The sequence below is a fragment of the Notothenia rossii genome, assembly GCF_949606895.1.
Source record: "Notothenia rossii genome assembly, chromosome: 10".
Taxonomy (NCBI): Eukaryota; Metazoa; Chordata; class Actinopteri; order Perciformes; family Nototheniidae; genus Notothenia; species Notothenia rossii.
The window spans coordinates 22,961,949-22,979,062 of NC_136908.1; the positions used below are offsets into that span (position 1 = coordinate 22,961,949).

Consider the following 17,114-nt stretch of genomic DNA (forward strand, 5'->3'; position numbering starts at 1 on the left):
TGTGCCTGAAAGCCAAAGAGGCAAATAGAACAGAAAACAAGGTTTAGTGGGATATTTTTTTATTGTTATTATCAATTAAACAGTATGGTTCCTACAAACTCAAGAATTTATCACCGTTAACAAAAGGGTTGCACATCTGTGAGACCTTTGTTTGGATATTCTTGGAAATAGACATATAAGGGTATGTAATAAATAAATGTATCATACAATTTGAGGTATGCAGAGTAGCTTTGAGAATATAAATATGCCCATGCCTCCCCCTCCCAGTGGTGAACACACACTCACACACACAAACTGCGCATACACACACATACAGGCACACGGTTTAATCATCAGGGGAGCAATTAACTAAACATAGATAACAACATCTGAATCAGAAGGTATGAGGAAGGATGAGACATTAAAAATACAACTGAATGTCACGTGTCATTTACATTTCGCCCCCTTTTTTGCGTCTCTCTTTTAAAGTTAATGAGATGTTTACGTTGTAAAAACCACAGGGCCTTTCCAGTCCTGTCAGCCAAACGGAATACATTCTCCCCCAAGACCCACTTTATCAACAACTCTAACTCGCTCCTAATACTGTATTTCCAGCTCTTGTACCCCGAAAGTTCTGTTAAAATTAGCACAAATGAGCAGCTTGTTCATGGAAACCAAATCACTTTTTGCAGATACATATTTAGCAGCGACACAAACTCATCAGCCGAGTGACGGCCGTTTCACTTCTAATCAAATACCAAAAACTTGACACAATATAGGCCTTCGATAGTTTACAAACGTTTTAAAAGTCCTCGCTTTGGTGAACGTAGCTCGACAAGAAAAAAGCTGTGATTGATCAATGTCCCTTTTAGCTAAATGACGACAGGCCTTTTTTCAAATGTCATCACAAGTTGATATGAACACGTAAACTCGGGTCTTTAAATCGTCCTCGTGAGCTGAAGACACGACCCGAACTTTTGGTAAAAAATGAGGTTCTGCATTCCTAAGAAGAATACACAGAGAGTTACACGCACGGGCACACAAATTAAAACAGACGCATGTACATTTACACACATACACACCGTGACATCATAAGTCAGCACTATGACATCATCAACACTGGCTTTTGACATCGTCATGCGGTTCGTCTTTTCTCTTTATGATTGCATCAGCTCTTTTTGTTCTGGATAATACAAATGTTTTTTTTCTTCTTAATTCCACTAAGAAAGTTTGAATATTGAAAATCCAGGATTACACATTGAAATTCACAGAAAAAAAAAAAAAATTCTAATAAATAAATGAAAGAAATCATAAGAGCATTCGTCGTCTGATCAAGGGGGAATCCTTACATGTATGATCATAAACCATCAACATGAGCACGTGACGTGTGTCGTAGGAAAATACTTAAAAATGGCTGGCAAGAAGCGTCGCTCAGTAATCAATCATGTCTGTCTTTATCGAGGGGGAAGCTGAAAACCTTAGACAAGGCCTCATGAGTCCCTTAAAACCCGTAAAGGGAAGATCCAGCCTGGAAGGCAAGAAGGTCCGTCTCACAGCCAGAAAAAATAAAAGTACAAAATATGACATCATGGCCAACATGTCCTCCCGCGACAGAAAAATGTAATAATGGTCGTGTTTTTTTACATCAAGTTCATTTGTTTTACAGAAATACCTTGCATGTTTATATATTTTCTTTCTACACAGGAACAAAAAATAATGTGCACAAGCATGCCTGCCGACACGGACAAAATGGAAATGAGAAGCAGACACTGTAAAGAGCACAGACAAAGATAATTCGGTATAGCCCTTGGTGTGAAGTGTCCATTGTCCAGCTCCGAAACCCATCTGCCCCCCCCCCTCCTTCCTTTCATACGAGGAGAGCAGCTCAACTTGCAGGTTACATGTGGCGATCGAAGCCGGTCAGTGGCACAAAGAAACCCTTGAAACTCACAATGAGACGTTTTTAAACAGTGAGGGTCCGCCACAGTCTGCATGAGGATAGTCAATCTTTGAGAGCGGTCTTATTCCAAAACCGTTTTTTTTCATTTAAACTAATCGTTACGCAAAGGGTCACAGAACAATGTTTATTTGATGATATACACCCACTAGAATTCACTGTACAAAGTTAAGCTAAAACCATACTGCAGAGTGGATTTTACTTTGAAGGCCCGGCCATTCTATAAAGTGGTGCAGTGGCAATGTTAATCTGCATGTCTTAGTTAAAAAAACGTGGTGACATAGTGAACACTCGCAGGCCTAGTTGGTGAACTACAGTAGATAACGGGCTAACAAGCTAACGAACACGCTAGCAAGCAGGGAGAACTAGAGCTAGCTTCCTTTTTTTCTGAGCTGGGTAAATTCAGTCAATTATTTGATTGAAGAGGGTAAAAAAAGGTTTCTGATATCGCCAGGTTTTTGCTAATGGCCAGCTTGTTAGCTCGGCCACAAACAGGACAATAAGGTCAAACATTTCATTATGTTAATTTGAGCAATTTCGCCAAAATCATTTAATTTTGCCAATATATTTTGCTGTTTAAATGCTGCTGTGACCGGGCCTTGAATCAGTGTAGGTCTTTATTTATTTTTTATCCAAATTATTGGATTTTATGTAGGTTAAATAGAGCCATAAAGGCAGTCTAACTGTTCTTGGTTACATTTTTGTTGCAGAGAATGTTTTCCTTTAATGATAGTCTAATCACAACAAGGGAAGAAAGTTCACATAACCAGCCGAAAGGTTATAAACTGGCCTGCTAAAGGATTGACAAAACCAAGTATACACAAAGTCTTACATGGCTCAGTAACGTTAGTACTATTAATATCATCAGGTTCATTTCATACAAAAGCAACTTGTTTGGTTTTTAAATACTTTTCATAAATACAAAGGACAAGTCTGTCTCCGGCTCAGCGCTCTCCATCATCCGCGGTGGATTCAAAGACAGATGAATCTGTCGGAGCTCGAGGACTCAGAGGACAGTGCAATAAAACTCAAGGACAATTCAACAAATTTAACTCGGCTGGTATCCTTCAATAAAAGTCACAGCGAATACCCGGCAGCCTTTGCGCTGCATTCAGGTGATATTTTTTGCCCTTTTTAGTCGACATTTCTGTCTTCCCTTTTCAAAAGAATGGCTGAATATTCTCTTTTTCAACACACAAGGTGACGAGGGTGAGATAATCAATTGGCTATACTCAGTGTGAGATTAGTGATGTCATCCACCACTTTTTGTTTTATGAAGGGAAAGGGGGGGGGGGCTATTCGTTCAGCCCCGTGAGGCAGCCAGCTGAGATCAAACCTCTTACCTCCTGCTCATCTCTCCACTAAAAGCCTCTTCATCTTCTCTCTACTCTCATCTTCCTCAATCTGCTCCTCCCTCTTTCTCTCACACTGTCACCTCGTTCTTACTCCCAGTCCGCAGTCCCTGCACTCCTCCGCCTCCGGGGATGTAGTGCAGCTGCTCGATGGTGTTCTGCCTCTTGTTGGCGAAGGCCATCCGCCGGGAGTTGGGGTGGCCACCTCCGCCCCCGCCGTGGGGGTCCCAGCCGCCGTGCATGCCCATCCCCGACATGGGGGCGGAGCTACGGTCACGGTCACGTTCCCGGTCCCGCTCGCGATCGTGGTCGTGGCCCGGCGTGGGGTGGGAGTTCATCTTGATCATGTGGTGGCGCTCCATGGACGGCGTGACGCAGATGTTCTGCTGCGACTGGGCCTTGTGGCTGAGCCGGCCCATGGTGGGCACCATGCCGCTCCTCTCACCTCCCCCCCCAACCATCATCAGCCGGTCCTCCAGACGGTCAGGTGACACCAGAAGCCTCTCGTGGGACCTGGAACAAAAAGCTCCTTCATTTAAATTGTGCTCACAAAATGCCTGAAATAACAGCTTCATTAGGCCTTCAATACCCGAGGAAAATTCAACATTATCATTTATTTATCTTCAACTGATCATTATTATGGTAGAAAGTCTTTTTATTTCTTAAAAATGCATTTTTCCTAAAATAATAATCCCGGACAAACGGTAGATGTAAACGCTAGATTCTGAAGTTCACACAATGATGCTAAAGCCTGTTGCCGCCAGTGAAGGCTCTCTTTATATCAGTACTAAAGAGTTGTGGCGTCTCACGGTGTTGCATTTCACATTAAAAACAGCCAGAGCTAAAGGGGGAATGAAGATGGGGAGAGAATATAGCAAAGGGGCAGCAGCCATAGTAGGAATACAGCAGGGAAAATCCTAAGAAGCACCCAAAATAAGATTCTGGAATGGATGCTCCAGATAATAAAGAAACTCAGAGGATGGATTTAAAGTCAGAAAAGAATGCGATCGGCGAGGATTCGGGGAAAGCTGGGGGGAGAGGCGGCGAGAAGCGAATGAAACAGTCTTTGTATGATTGCTATCCCCACCAGAAGAGGGAGACAAAGCTTTCACGCTCCAGCTTTGAAGTTGTACAAATTGAAAGCTTCTACAGTATCTGATTTCTGATCAGTTGTTTAAAACACCGAACATAATTAACACTTTAATTGAAGAAGGGATTTCCTGTTGATGTTGGTGTTTTTTGTTCTCAGGAGCAGGCAAAAGACAAACTTGGGTTTATATTTCTTAATATACTATATTCTGTTTTAATAATAAAACCTCTCTGCAATAGCAGGGTATCAGTGATTCATCCATCTGGTTGAAAAGCTACGGGTAATGCAAGTATGAGAACCTTGAGTCGAGAATGTTTTTAAATGTGTTCAAGGTCAATCATGAACTGAACCAACTTATTTGATAAAAAAACTGATATGAGGTGAAATTGTAGTGTACCCTTACCATGTGAGACTCTTGAAATCCTAATGACATTTTTCAAATGTATTATGCACTGTGATCCTCCCTTATCTGACATCATTAAGATCTCTTTCCATCTTCTTTTATTTTGTCCGTTTCTCTCGTTTGATCGGCCCTCTCCCTTATCTTACCTGCGGAGCGTCTGTGAGTTGGAGCCCCTGCTGCTGCTCATCATCATTGCTTTGTAGTACTGGTGCTGCTGGTTCTTGGAGAGGCGGGACAGCGTGTTCCCCTCCCCTAAAGCGAGCAGCTGGTCCTGGGAGCGGACGCGGCGCGGCGGCCTGTCGAAGGAGGAGCTGGTGTAGTGCGTCTGGGCGGGCAGCGGGTACGGGTTTGGGGTGGAGGCCGGGATGTGGAGGCGGGGCCGGGAGCCGTGGAGAGGCAGCGTGCCCCGAGAAGAACCCAGCGTATACTCGCCTCCGAAGGGCAGGTGGTGCTGCGAGGAGTAGAAGGAGGGTGGGCCGTTGTTGGAGCGACGCTTGGAGTTGTAGTAGCTCGAGTACTCGTCAAGTTCTTTCTCTGGATCAGCAAAAAATAAAGAAATGTAAATAGGACTGCTACCAAAGAGGATTATTGATAAAAGATTCAATTTAAATATTTTTTTTATTTTTAAATGTTTTATCCAATTAAATGTTGAATCTCTGCAAACGATTTCAGACGTATGGCTTTAAAAATATGATGCATGACAAAGGTCTATGACCAAAATAGTAAGTACAGGATTTTCTTTCATCTGCGTTCCAGATATTCTTAAAATGCATCTTAAAATGTCATCATATTTAAGCTGGAACTAGGGCATATTTATCGTTTGTGAATAATCCAACTCATTTAATGCCAATGACGAAAGAATAAAATGTCAATATTTGATTTATAGTCATGTTGTGTTCATGGAATTTTTGATGTTGACATTTAAATGTTTTTCCTGAGCTTGATCAAATGTAACCCTATGCATCTAGAAATCCATGACAAAGCTTTATCTGCTGATGAATATCCTCAGATATAATGTAGGATCAATGGACAAAGAACAGAGGTAGAAAATAAAGACGGATGAAGAAAGGTGAAAGAAGGGTAAAAAGTAAGTAAGTTATGCGAAAGACAATGAGATGTCAATGATGATGAATTTTAAAGAGAGCAAATGGAAAATCAATTGTGTGGAGAGCGAGGGAGGTATAATACACAAACAGAGAGGAGAGAAGAATACCAAAGAGAAAACGATGAGGTGAAAGAGGTATGAAAAAAATATGAAATTGAGGTGACTGAGTCAGAGGAGCACAGGAAGCGAAGACAGAAATGATAAGGATGGATAATGCAAAAGGAGAGATACACTGTATATTACATGAGGCATAAAAGAACAAAGGTAAAGGAGCCCAAGAAAAGACAGATGGTATAAAAGGTAAGAAAAGTATGATGGGGAAGAGTGACATAAGTGACGTGATAACAAAGAAAAGGACACAAAGTAAAGAGAGAAGAAAGACACGCTGGTGAGCTTCATTAATAGTGAAATACAGTGTCTGTGCTTTCTGCTCTTTAGCCTGAGATCGCTTTAATCTTCAAAGCATTTCCATGGAAGCAGCTCCCCAAGAGCCAATCTAAACCTGACCTTTCACCAGCCACCTCTCTCCCTCTTCCTCTCCTCGTCTTTCTCTCTCCCTCCTTTTCTTTCTCCTTTGTCCTTTACACTTCTTTGGTTTCCTTCATTTTCAACTGCGTTCCTCCTCTCTTCCATGGCTCTGGAAGTGTACCCTTCTACGAGCCATCTCTTCTCTTACTGTTTGTTTGATGTCCTCTTCCTCTCTGTGTGTACTCTCCTCCTATAAGGCAATATTATCTCAAGGCTTCTCCCTGGCTGCCAATGGCAGACAAAGAAGCCTTTATCAGTGTGCTTTCTGCAGCTCTGTGTGGGGAACTACAGCAGAAAGGAGCAGGTTTCATAGCATGCCTGGCAAGAGCCGGTGCCTTTTGTATCACAATGACAACATTTCAGTTTGAAGAGGAGTTCCACCGATGCTGACGTACAGGATGTTTTTCTGAACAAGCACATGTAAACAGTTCTGCTTTGCTTTCACTGTCACTGATTGATTCAGAGCAACAGGGATTCAGAAACATCTGGTGTACAGTTTTCCATTGAAGCAATCAGTGTTTGGTGGCTACTCTGAAATAAAATGACGTCTTCCTATGTTCGCTTGTTTTATCCAACTAGCAGTCTGACAGGCAAAGTGTTTTGTCTGTTCTGAACTGCCCTAATGAAAACCCTACAGTCACAGTTGAGACGCCATAATTGTTAAATGGCTATATAACGGTGCACATATTGAATTATTATCATGTTTACGGTGTTAAAAGAATGTTGGTACCGAGTTGAAACCTCAAGGTCTGTAAAGTGATAGAAATGCACTTTAACTGCGCTGCTGGACAATCATTTGCACTAGTGTACATATTCTTACTTTAATATAGTCATCTTCATCCATTTACAAGTGACTGTTATTTTGTACATAATGACTGTTGTGCCTTTATATATTTGTTTTTTATTGTTGGCTTTTAATGTGGGAATGTGTATGTGTCTATGTTTGGGTATGTAGGTATGTTTAGATATTTTAACTTCTATTCTTCTGGATTGGGAGAAATAGCATTTCGATCTCCCTCTCGGTATCTTACACACAGAAGATTGACTTTGAGAAGTGCAGGCTGCAATGAGAAATCAGTTTGTATAGAAGTCTAAAAATGAACCGTATACTGAGCTGATTTAATATCCCTAGTTTCAAGTCTTTTCCAATACAGCATTATGTTTATTTTCTAAATCCCATTTAGAGTAAAAAATACTATAAAAGCAGGGTGTTTTTTTAAGGGCGGGGCTACCTTGCAATTGACACAACGTTGCCTCCGACCTTTTGATGTGCAACCAATCAGATGACAGCTACATGACGCTGCGCAAGCTAGCAGAGAACCATAGAAACAAAACTTAACTCGCTCTTTCCACTGCAAGGCTCTGTGTCCAACCTTGCAGTGAGCAAAGAGAAAACAGTGCATCATGAACGCATCTTAATAGTAAGCGCACTAGGACAATAATACAATCCCTGTTGATGTACTGACCCCCCACAACCATCTTAAATATATAAGACTGATTTCTAACTATCAAGGAAAAGGAAGAATACAATCTTGCTTCTTCCCCTTAAAAAGGAGGAGAGATGGCAGAAAAACTGAAAATGAATAAAGAAAGAGACGGCAAAAACAAGGAGATAAATGAAAGAAAGAGCATCTGTTTCCATGTTCTGCAAAACAGAAAATCATGACGTAGTCAGAGATGATCTGAACAATAAAAAGCTGCGGGACAGCTGCGATTAATGCGACAGAGACAGTTTCACTAAGAGGCGATGAAGGAAGCGGAGTGACCTCTCAAGGTCTGATGTGTAATGAGCAGAAGCCTTCGCTGCACAGCTTCCAGTGGTTTCTCTTTTTGATTGAATGGAAATAATAAGAAAAGACTCATCTGGACTTTCACCTCATTATTGCTTCCACTACCTCGCATAGCTACATCGCGTGCAGACACACACAGACACACGCCACCCCCCCCTGTAGTACCATCCATCACTCAGCCTGCAGAGGCGACTCCCCTCCCCCTGCAGTCTACAGCCATCGCAGGGCGAGAGAGGTAAAGACAGACGCTGCCTCTCAAACGTCGCTTTCTCCCCTTCGAATTCGCCATGCCCCTGCAGACCGGCAGCCAACGCCCCTCCCCCTATCTCGGATCTCCACATCTCACTCCTTCCTTCTTTCTCTTCTGCTTGTCTCTCCATTCTTCTCAGCGACCTCTCTGCATCTCTATCTTCACAAATCTCTTTTTTTTCATTTCTTCCTGCTGTGTCCTTATTTGGCCAATCAGCTCATTCACTGCCTATCTGGTCAACCAGCCTTCCCGTTCATTTCTCCTCTTTACAATTGACTCCTTTGTTTCCATTTTCCCAATCCCTCTTTCCTCTGCCCCTCCCTTCCTCCTCTCTCTCCATCCACTCTCCTCTCCTAATTCTCTCAGTCTGCTCCAACCCTTCTATTAATTCCTGTCTTTCCGTTACAGTTTGCTTTCCTGGAATGACTACTTAGCAGAAACAGCATATACATTTGGATTACACCGAGAGGAATATTGCAGGGATTGTTTGGGTTTTTTGCCCCTGAGAAAGGTGACAAATGTCCTTTCGTAAACTTACGTTATGTGAAAGTCTAACTAACCCGACTACAGAAAGAGGAATAGCTGGTCAGAATAGCTTGAGAATAACCTGCTCATTGTTAAGTAGCAGATGTGTTTACCAAGCATGCAGGGCCTAATGAAGGTGATATCAGGTTGCATTATGGGAAGTGTACGATAGTGATTGTGGAGCCTGACCCTTACATGGGATTACAAGTCATATCTCATCTTCTGATGTTTAGAATGTGTTCGTGTGGAAGTACAACACCAGATATCTTGTGTACACCTTAAAAGAAACACTCTAGAGAACATCCATCTCTATGTTATCAATAATGGATTCCTTTTCCTTGGCAAAATGAAATATATGACTAACTCTAACTCCTGCTCTGGATCTCTACCAGAGAAAGCATGTTTATTTCTATGTTATTTCTATGTTATTTCTATGTTTCAATCACAGCCCTTAGCCAGCCAGCCACCCCCACCCCTAGGCTCACCCAGCCTCTTCAGCGAGCTGTAGCGGCTGATCTCGGGTTTCATGGCGGCCTCGTAGGACGGCGGCAGCTGGGCAAGGTTGTGGAAGGAGTGGGAGAAGGACGGGTGGCTGCTGTTGTGCCTCATGCTCCCTCCCATGCTGCTGCCGCTCCTGTCGGGACCTTTACCACTACCTGACAGCAGGGAGGGTCCGGAGGAGAGCTGGGAGGTGTTGTTCATACGGGCCCCACGCTCTTGACGGAGGGGAAGGACAATGAGGAGGAGAGGGGAAGTAAAAAGGAAAAGGAAGCAAGAGATTGGAGAAAAAGGAGCAGAAAAAGGGAAAATAGAGGAGGTTAGGATAAAAAGGGACAAAAAGGAAAGAGGAAGAGAAAATACAACGAAATAGAAAGAAGGGAATTAAAATAAGAGTAGAAATGGACAAAAGCAGAAGAAAGAGAAAAAATATATACGAGCTGGTTAATGATCAGTAAACACAGGAAGTCTCTCGGAGCTCCATGGCGACCATCTATAAATAATAACTGTACTGTTCATCTGAGGCTCCAACACAAACATATCAGCAACATGTAAATACATCAACTACAGTGAGAGCATCAGGGGAGAATCTACATACACACATTCACATTTATGCAAAGTGCAAAAGCAGCACATGGATCGATACACATAAAAATGATTTGTCTTATGTAAGATTGGCAAAATGCGGGAGGGAGGGGGGGGCAGGGGGGCGTCTGTTTTGCAACACGTATATCAGTTACCTCATACGAGTACATTCATATTTTCCCAAACAGACAGCACTTGAATGAGCCAACATGTAGGTGCACGCGCAGTGACCTCACATGTGTAGGTTCTGTACATTACAAAGGGAACAATGAGCTGAAGGGCACATTTGAAACCCACAAACACATGCTGCCCATTGTTGGATCATCTTCAACCACTGAAGAGATGTACACAAAGAGAACAGGAGGAGCTTATTAACGGCTGGGTGACAGCAGCTGATATAAAGAAAAAAGTTGAAAAATGTGATAATATAAAGCACCAATAAAAGATTACGCAACTCAGAAAAAAAAGTTGAAAAGTGTGATAATATAAAGCAGCAATAAAAGGTTGCGTAACTCTGTAAAATTGCCCATTTGCTGTTGTTTCCTGTCTTTGAGATACAATCAATGTCCAGTCCATTCAGGGTGGTAATGGTTATGAGCTGCGATCTTGTTAAGATTACTGGAGGATATATACTGCTCATTGACCATTGACAGTAATGGCCAATAATGTCCGTGTTAAGCGTCACCCAGGGAACACACACCACATTGACTTCTGTACCGTGAATGTTACACACACGGTGGGGAGGAAAAGCAATGCTAGCTGTGAGATCATACGCTTTAGAAATTGTGAAGAAAAGAAAAGCATAAAGTGTTGAGCTAAATGTGCTTTTTGTGTGTCATGGTACGGAATTAGCCTGGTTGTTTCCAAGAGTGCCAGGTAATTGTTTTGGGTTGTTTTTTTTGGAACACCTACGTTTGGCTGGCAGCGAGGTTTGATAATGGTGTCATGGAAAGATGAACTCCTCTCAATGTGCTGCACAGTATCTGACTCACAGAGAAGAAGCTCTTGTGTCCTCCCAGGAGGCTGTTAACATTATCTAACACAGGAAGAGACACTAAAAAAAAAGAAGCAAGAACCAGTAATGGATTGAAGGTCTATGATCTAACATTTAAAACTGAAAATATCAAGAATGAATTGGAGAATGAGTGAACTAGAACGGCCCTGTTTATGGACACAACAAAGAATGACGTTTCATTTAGAAAACCAAAAATAGAGTTTAAACAACCTTTTTAATTAATTGTATACATTGTAGGAGTGAGTTATAAGGAAGTCTTTGTCAAAATCGTAATATAGCCTCCTAATATCTCTAATTGTAGCGGGGGCAATATTCGGTATGGGCGAAATGCAGAGATGGAGGAGATTATTTACTTCAGTAAAAGTATATATATACTACAGTGTAAAAATACTCAGTTACAAGTAAAAAAGTATTAGCATTTAATACTTTAAGTATCAAAAGTGAAAGTACTTGCTATGCAACATTTCAAGCACCAGCTATTTTAAATTATTTGAATAACTTTATACACTACTGAGTTGCTTACCCTATAATAATACATTATACTGTGTGTTGAAATTTATTTTGTATTAAAAAACTAAATCGGCAAATAGACTAGTAGTTAGTAAATATGTCAAATAAATGTAGTAGGGTAATAAATCATAAAGTAGTATCATAAAGTAGCATAATGTCAAAATACTCAAGTAAAATTCGATAACTTCAATTTTGTACTGAAGTAGAGCACTGTGTAAATGTGCTTGATAACATTACACCACTGGCGAAATGTGATAGAGCCTTGGTGACTTTCTCGCTACATTTAGCAACTTTTAAAACTATCTCGGCATTGCCAACACATCAGGGCTTATTCAGAGCATCAGGGAAAAAGTGGTAAATATATTGTTCCAGTATATTACTTTGTAATTCTTGTTCAGTAGGTTTAAAGCCAATATAATATTATGCATACACTTATATTTCATTGTGTATGGATGCTGATTTATTATATGTTTGGTTTGAATGAATAGCCAGTTTAAGAAAGATAATCAATAGCTGAATCATTTATGTAAGAAATACTTTAGAGTTTGTTTATATGTATTATTATAAGAGATAGAAACCATTAGCAACAGAAGGATGTAAAACACACTAAAAGCACAGTTTAAACTTAGCTTTCACTTATCTTATCTGGTTTTATTCTTTACTGTTGCCTACTCGTGTAATTCATCCCCTGAGGGACGCATGTAGGTGTAATGGTTTGGAATAATTGGCACAGAAACAACTTTAAGAATTCAGTGCAAAATCATATTTCCACTGCAACCTTAACCGGTGTTCAGGGGCAGCCATGAAAAATGCATCAGATTAGCCTTCACAAACAACGACTTGTGTTTATTTTCTGGGTACAACCACAACATCCGTCTTTCGGGACATGAATCACTCGTGCTAGCATTGCTTTTTTGTTTTCTTGGTGCAAAGCCTGGGAAAACAGACTCAGGTAAAGTACAGTGGCCTTGCTTAAGCCATGACCTCTGGAGAAATGCAGTGTCGGCTTAAAGCATGGTCGCATCACTGCTACACAGGAGAAGGAGTTGAAGAAGGAGGAAAGGAAGAAAAGGAAAAAGAAGAACAAGAAGTAGCAAAAGAAGTAGAAGAAGAAGAAGCGAAGTCACTCCCCTTCTGGAGTTTTTGACCCTGCTTAAATAAATTACAAATATGTTTGTCCAAATAAAATATATTTAGCTAGTAAAGAAATTAGCAGTTTGTTGGTAACTAAAGTGTATGACGAGTAACTAAAAAAGAACATTCACTCAAAAGTTGCGTTGGTGATGTCATTACTTTCTTAGTGTGTTTTGTAACAGGGTGTAATCACATCAGCAACAGGTCTTGCTCATTCTTTTGCATACCAGCTGATACACAACACCAAGAGTCCATAGATAAAACACCATGGTATAGTAGTATTTACTGATTTATGTTATCAGTTAAACAGTTCAAAGGAAACAATTAAGATGTAAAAGTTGAATAAAAGGCAAATAGCCTGAGCCAGAGTCGTTGCTAACTTCAGGGCTACGACGTACAACTTTTGAGTGTGTAGTCCTTATCAAGAATGTTCAGTCTTATACTTCAACAAGAAAGTGCAACCTTTCTTGAATTGAAAAACACATAAATGGACAAACTATGTGTGACTCATTGCACAAACCAAGCAGGATCACAAAACTATGTTTCGTGCTGTTTACTATCTTTCTGAAATCAGGGATACATCAGAAGGGGGGGGGACTCCGCCTCTCTATTTGGAAGCAGACTCTTGGTGGTAAGTGGGACGTGGTGGAGGGGGGGGGCAGGTTTGCATTAAGCAGAGAGCAGGCCAGACAACTTTGAGCTCACACTCTGGTGAAAGATCTGTCACGTTCAACACAACCACACGTATATGTTTGAAAAGCGGTGTTGAGAGTGGCACAGCTGTTTTTTTAAGAGAGCGGGACAACAGGCCGTCATAGCAACAAGACAGACAGACAGTGTGGCAGTGAAGCCGTGGAAGGGGGGGGGGGGGGGGGGGGTCAGCTCGTCGCCGCCCGTGCTTCTGACCACGAGGCTTACCGATGGTGGCCGTGTGTTTGGGGCTGGAGGCAGACCCCTGCTGGTTAAAATGGTGGTGCAAGTTCCCAGCTGCAAAGAGAGAGAGCCAACAAACTGATGGACAACCACTCCTGAGACACAGAGCCGTGTGTCGAGTAAGCACATGTGTCAGTAGAGAGAGAGGACAGAGAGGGACAGAAAGAGAGCGACACAGTCCCTCCAGGGATTGATCTTTTTATGGTCGTACTTTATTGACACAAATCCGCAATAAACTCAATCAACCTGTGGATCAGAATGTCTATTCATATCTTTAGCAACTCCAGAGAGGCAGGAGACAAAAGGCAAGGTTATATTCTAAAAATACTCAATGGGTTGATCTGACTATATTTTCGTTTGCAAAAAACAAACCTACAATCAAGTATTGTGTGTGAAAATGCAGGTTTTTAATATGCTAATGTTAAAGTAAATCCATAAAACATTTTTTAATAAAATATGCACTTTGTATAAACTATGTTTATTATTTTTCTTTGTACAAATTCTCTTATTACTTATCAAAGACCCAGCATCTTTGATAAGTAATAAGAGAATTTGTACAAAGAAAAATAATATCATATCTTTATTTACACCACATTTTCCTTGATATTCATTTCTCATTATTAAAACCTTTAAAAAATCCCCAAAATACAACTCAGCAGATCCTGGAGAGACTGAGAGAGCTTGTGTTGAGAGAGGCGAGAGACAGAGGCAGCAGTAAAGAGAGAAATGTGTTTGGACTGTCATTGTGCGACTTTTTACAATACAAGAAAGCAAACACGTTCACCAACACTGATTTTCATCACTCGTCTTTGTCTCATCAGAAACGACACAAAGCTGTGGATCACAGAATGAAAAATAATTTCCACTGACAGAGCCATCATTACCTCAGTAAGAAGTGCCCACACTGTTTAACAGTAAATATCACTTGATTAAGCTGAGAAAATATAAATACTGTGAGAAAGTCAGGAAAGCCCACACATCAGAAAATGTTAAGCATTTAAATACAAAAAACGTTTGACACAAAAAATGTCACTGTTAAACAACAGTGAATATATGTAAGGCCCTCAGGGTCATCTTTTAAACTAGATCAGCTAAACATCCATTTTTTTTTTTTATCCCCAAACACAAATGAGGAGAGTTTCTTTGAATTTAAAGGGGACCTATTATGCTCATATTAGTATATTGTGCCTCTAGTGTGACATGTTTACATGCTTTAATGTTCAAAAAGCTCTTTATTTTCTCATACTGCCTGTGCTGCAGCACCTCTTTTCACCCTCTGTCTGAAACCAGAGCCCAGTCTGCTCTGATTGGTTAGGCAGGGAAAGAAACTCCCTCTGGAGGGAACACAGGGATGTAACCTTTGCAGACCATTGACATGCACAAAAACCTATACAATACACTACAGGAAAGTGTTAACCCCAAAAAGCATTATAGTGCCTCTTTGACGGTGTAATTCGTAACAATGTTCATCAGGAACATTGTAGGTTAAAAAAAAGGGGGGTAATATCTACAATATAAAGTATTACAAGTAATAATTTCTGCAAGAGGATGTACTAATTTGGATTATTGTTGAGACAAAGTCTAAACTTCATCCTTTCATTTCTCTTAATAGCTGCGTCTGGCATCTCCTCAGTCACAACAAATGAATTGAGGCTTGAATAAAAGCAATTACCATCTATGTCCCTTGGGACCTGGCACTGTTAATTTCATCTGAAAATGATGACTAATGTGTGTAATTAATCAGATTTATTTTACTTTTAGCCGTCCTTGTTTCAAATGAAGGGACTTACTGCGGTTGTCTTTGCCCTGCAGGATGGGGGTGTAGAGGTTTTTAGACGTCCGTCCGTCTAAGTTGGTGGTCAACCCCGTGGAGTTGTTCCTCTCTCCCTGCTGCACCGGGCTCGACTGGTGACGCAAGATGTCCACCAGAGATCTGCCACAGGAAGAATGATCAGACGAAGAAAGGAGGGCAAAGAGTAGGACGAAACATGATAAAGTGACACTGAAATACAGTTTGTAATCAGTATAGAAATATGCAAAGTATTGTTTAACATTCTATCCTTTTTCTAAATACTTTTATCTTTCTTAGATCTGAGTTACAGAGTGGTACAGGAATGAGTCCTAAACCCGCAAATAAGCATTGCAAATGTAGCATTCTGGGCTACGTTGTCAAGGATATTATAATTGTGTTTTTGGTTAGTGGGGTTAATACAAGCTTAAGAGATTTGAATGTTTGGTCTATAAAATACCTAAGTAAATACCCATCTGGTAAACCTATACGTGTTTTAAAAATGGTGGTTGCTAACAAGTGACTAAATGAGACTTCTAAACGTCGTCATCATAAGCTGCTTTTAGTTTAGCGGTAGTGACGTGAAGTCATGTGACAGTCAGGCAGTTTGTTTTTAGCATTATGTTAGTTACTTACTTCAGTCGATTGCATTTACGATTCAACTATTATAAAAGTGTTATTAATCTGTGGAGACTATCTTGCTGAACAAAACGTGCCACTATCATCAAACATATTCCAAAATCCAATGGAATAATCCCATAGCTTTTTGTCAAGGGAGCCCTTTCGAAGCCAACTTGCAGGTAGGCTTACACAAATACTTAATCACTGCACCACTCTAATGAAACTTTACTGCCTATTCAAATGAACAAACTCAGGGTAAACCACACTCTTTGCTAAAACTCCTGTTCTCTTTTTACCCAGCACACCTGTCCTGTGCTCTCACCTGGGCATGTTGATGTCTCTGTTGCGGGGTCGCCGTGCCACCTTGCTGAAGGCAATCCGGACGCCCACGGCCACCACCAGCGTGAAGGAGATCACACCTCCAATCACATACGCCGTACTGCAGTCAGAGGAAAATCACAAATTAGGCAGACTAAGAATAAGAGAAAGGGAAATCAAAACGTCATCCTCTATTAAAGGTCCCATGTCTTGGCCATTTCTACTGATCATAATTCCATTGTTGAGGTCTACTAGAATAGATTTACGTTCTTCAATGTTCCAAAATCACATTGGTTTTCTCATACAGCATCTCTGTATAGTATGTGTATTCACTCTCTGTCCTAAACGGTTTGTTGGAGCTCCTGTCTGGGTGCCGTGTTGGCAGGACGTTCCGGGGCTCGCTGCTCCGCCCTTTGAGTCTCGAGGAGCGGACAGTGTGAGTTGTATTACTGGTTTTGTTTCCTGGTTGCTGCGTGGGGTCTGCGAGACAGCGAGACACCGCGGAGCTCAGCCTGAGCACACACACAATCACAGCCTGAGCTCCGAGTGTGTGTGTACGGAGCTCCGCGCAGCACCGCGGCTGAGAAAAGACAAGGCTGAGTGAGTGAGTGAGTGAGTGAGTGAGTGAGTGAGTGAGTGAGTGAGTGAGTGAGTGAGTGAGTGAGTGAGTGAGTGAGTGAGTGAGTGTGTGGAGCTCCACGGATTGGTCCATTTGGACTTTGTTACGTCAAT

The 17,114-nt window shown here is 41.3% G+C and overlaps 1 protein-coding gene across 4 annotated transcripts in view; it reads right to left on the reverse strand.

Moving 5' to 3' along the window:
• Window positions 1–43: 43 nt before the first annotated feature.
• Window positions 44–17,114, reverse strand: part of shisa7b (shisa family member 7) — a 38,141-nt gene continuing 21,070 nt past the window's right edge. For 2 of the 4 annotated variants that reach the window (XM_079655561.1, XM_079655562.1), the window contains 6 exons: window positions 16,387–16,503; window positions 15,445–15,587; window positions 13,640–13,708; window positions 9,465–9,695; window positions 4,928–5,315; window positions 44–3,801 (listed from right to left, as the gene is read on the reverse strand). In XM_079655561.1, coding sequence (XP_079511687.1) covers window positions 3,360–3,801; window positions 4,928–5,315; window positions 9,465–9,695; window positions 13,640–13,708; window positions 15,445–15,587; window positions 16,387–16,503 — 1,390 coding nt within the window. In that variant the 3' untranslated portion in view covers window positions 44–3,359. The remainder of the gene's footprint in view (window positions 3,802–4,927; window positions 5,316–9,464; window positions 9,696–13,639; window positions 13,709–15,444; window positions 15,588–16,386; window positions 16,504–17,114) is intronic. The other 2 variants (XM_079655563.1, XM_079655564.1) reach the window with 2 other exon arrangements.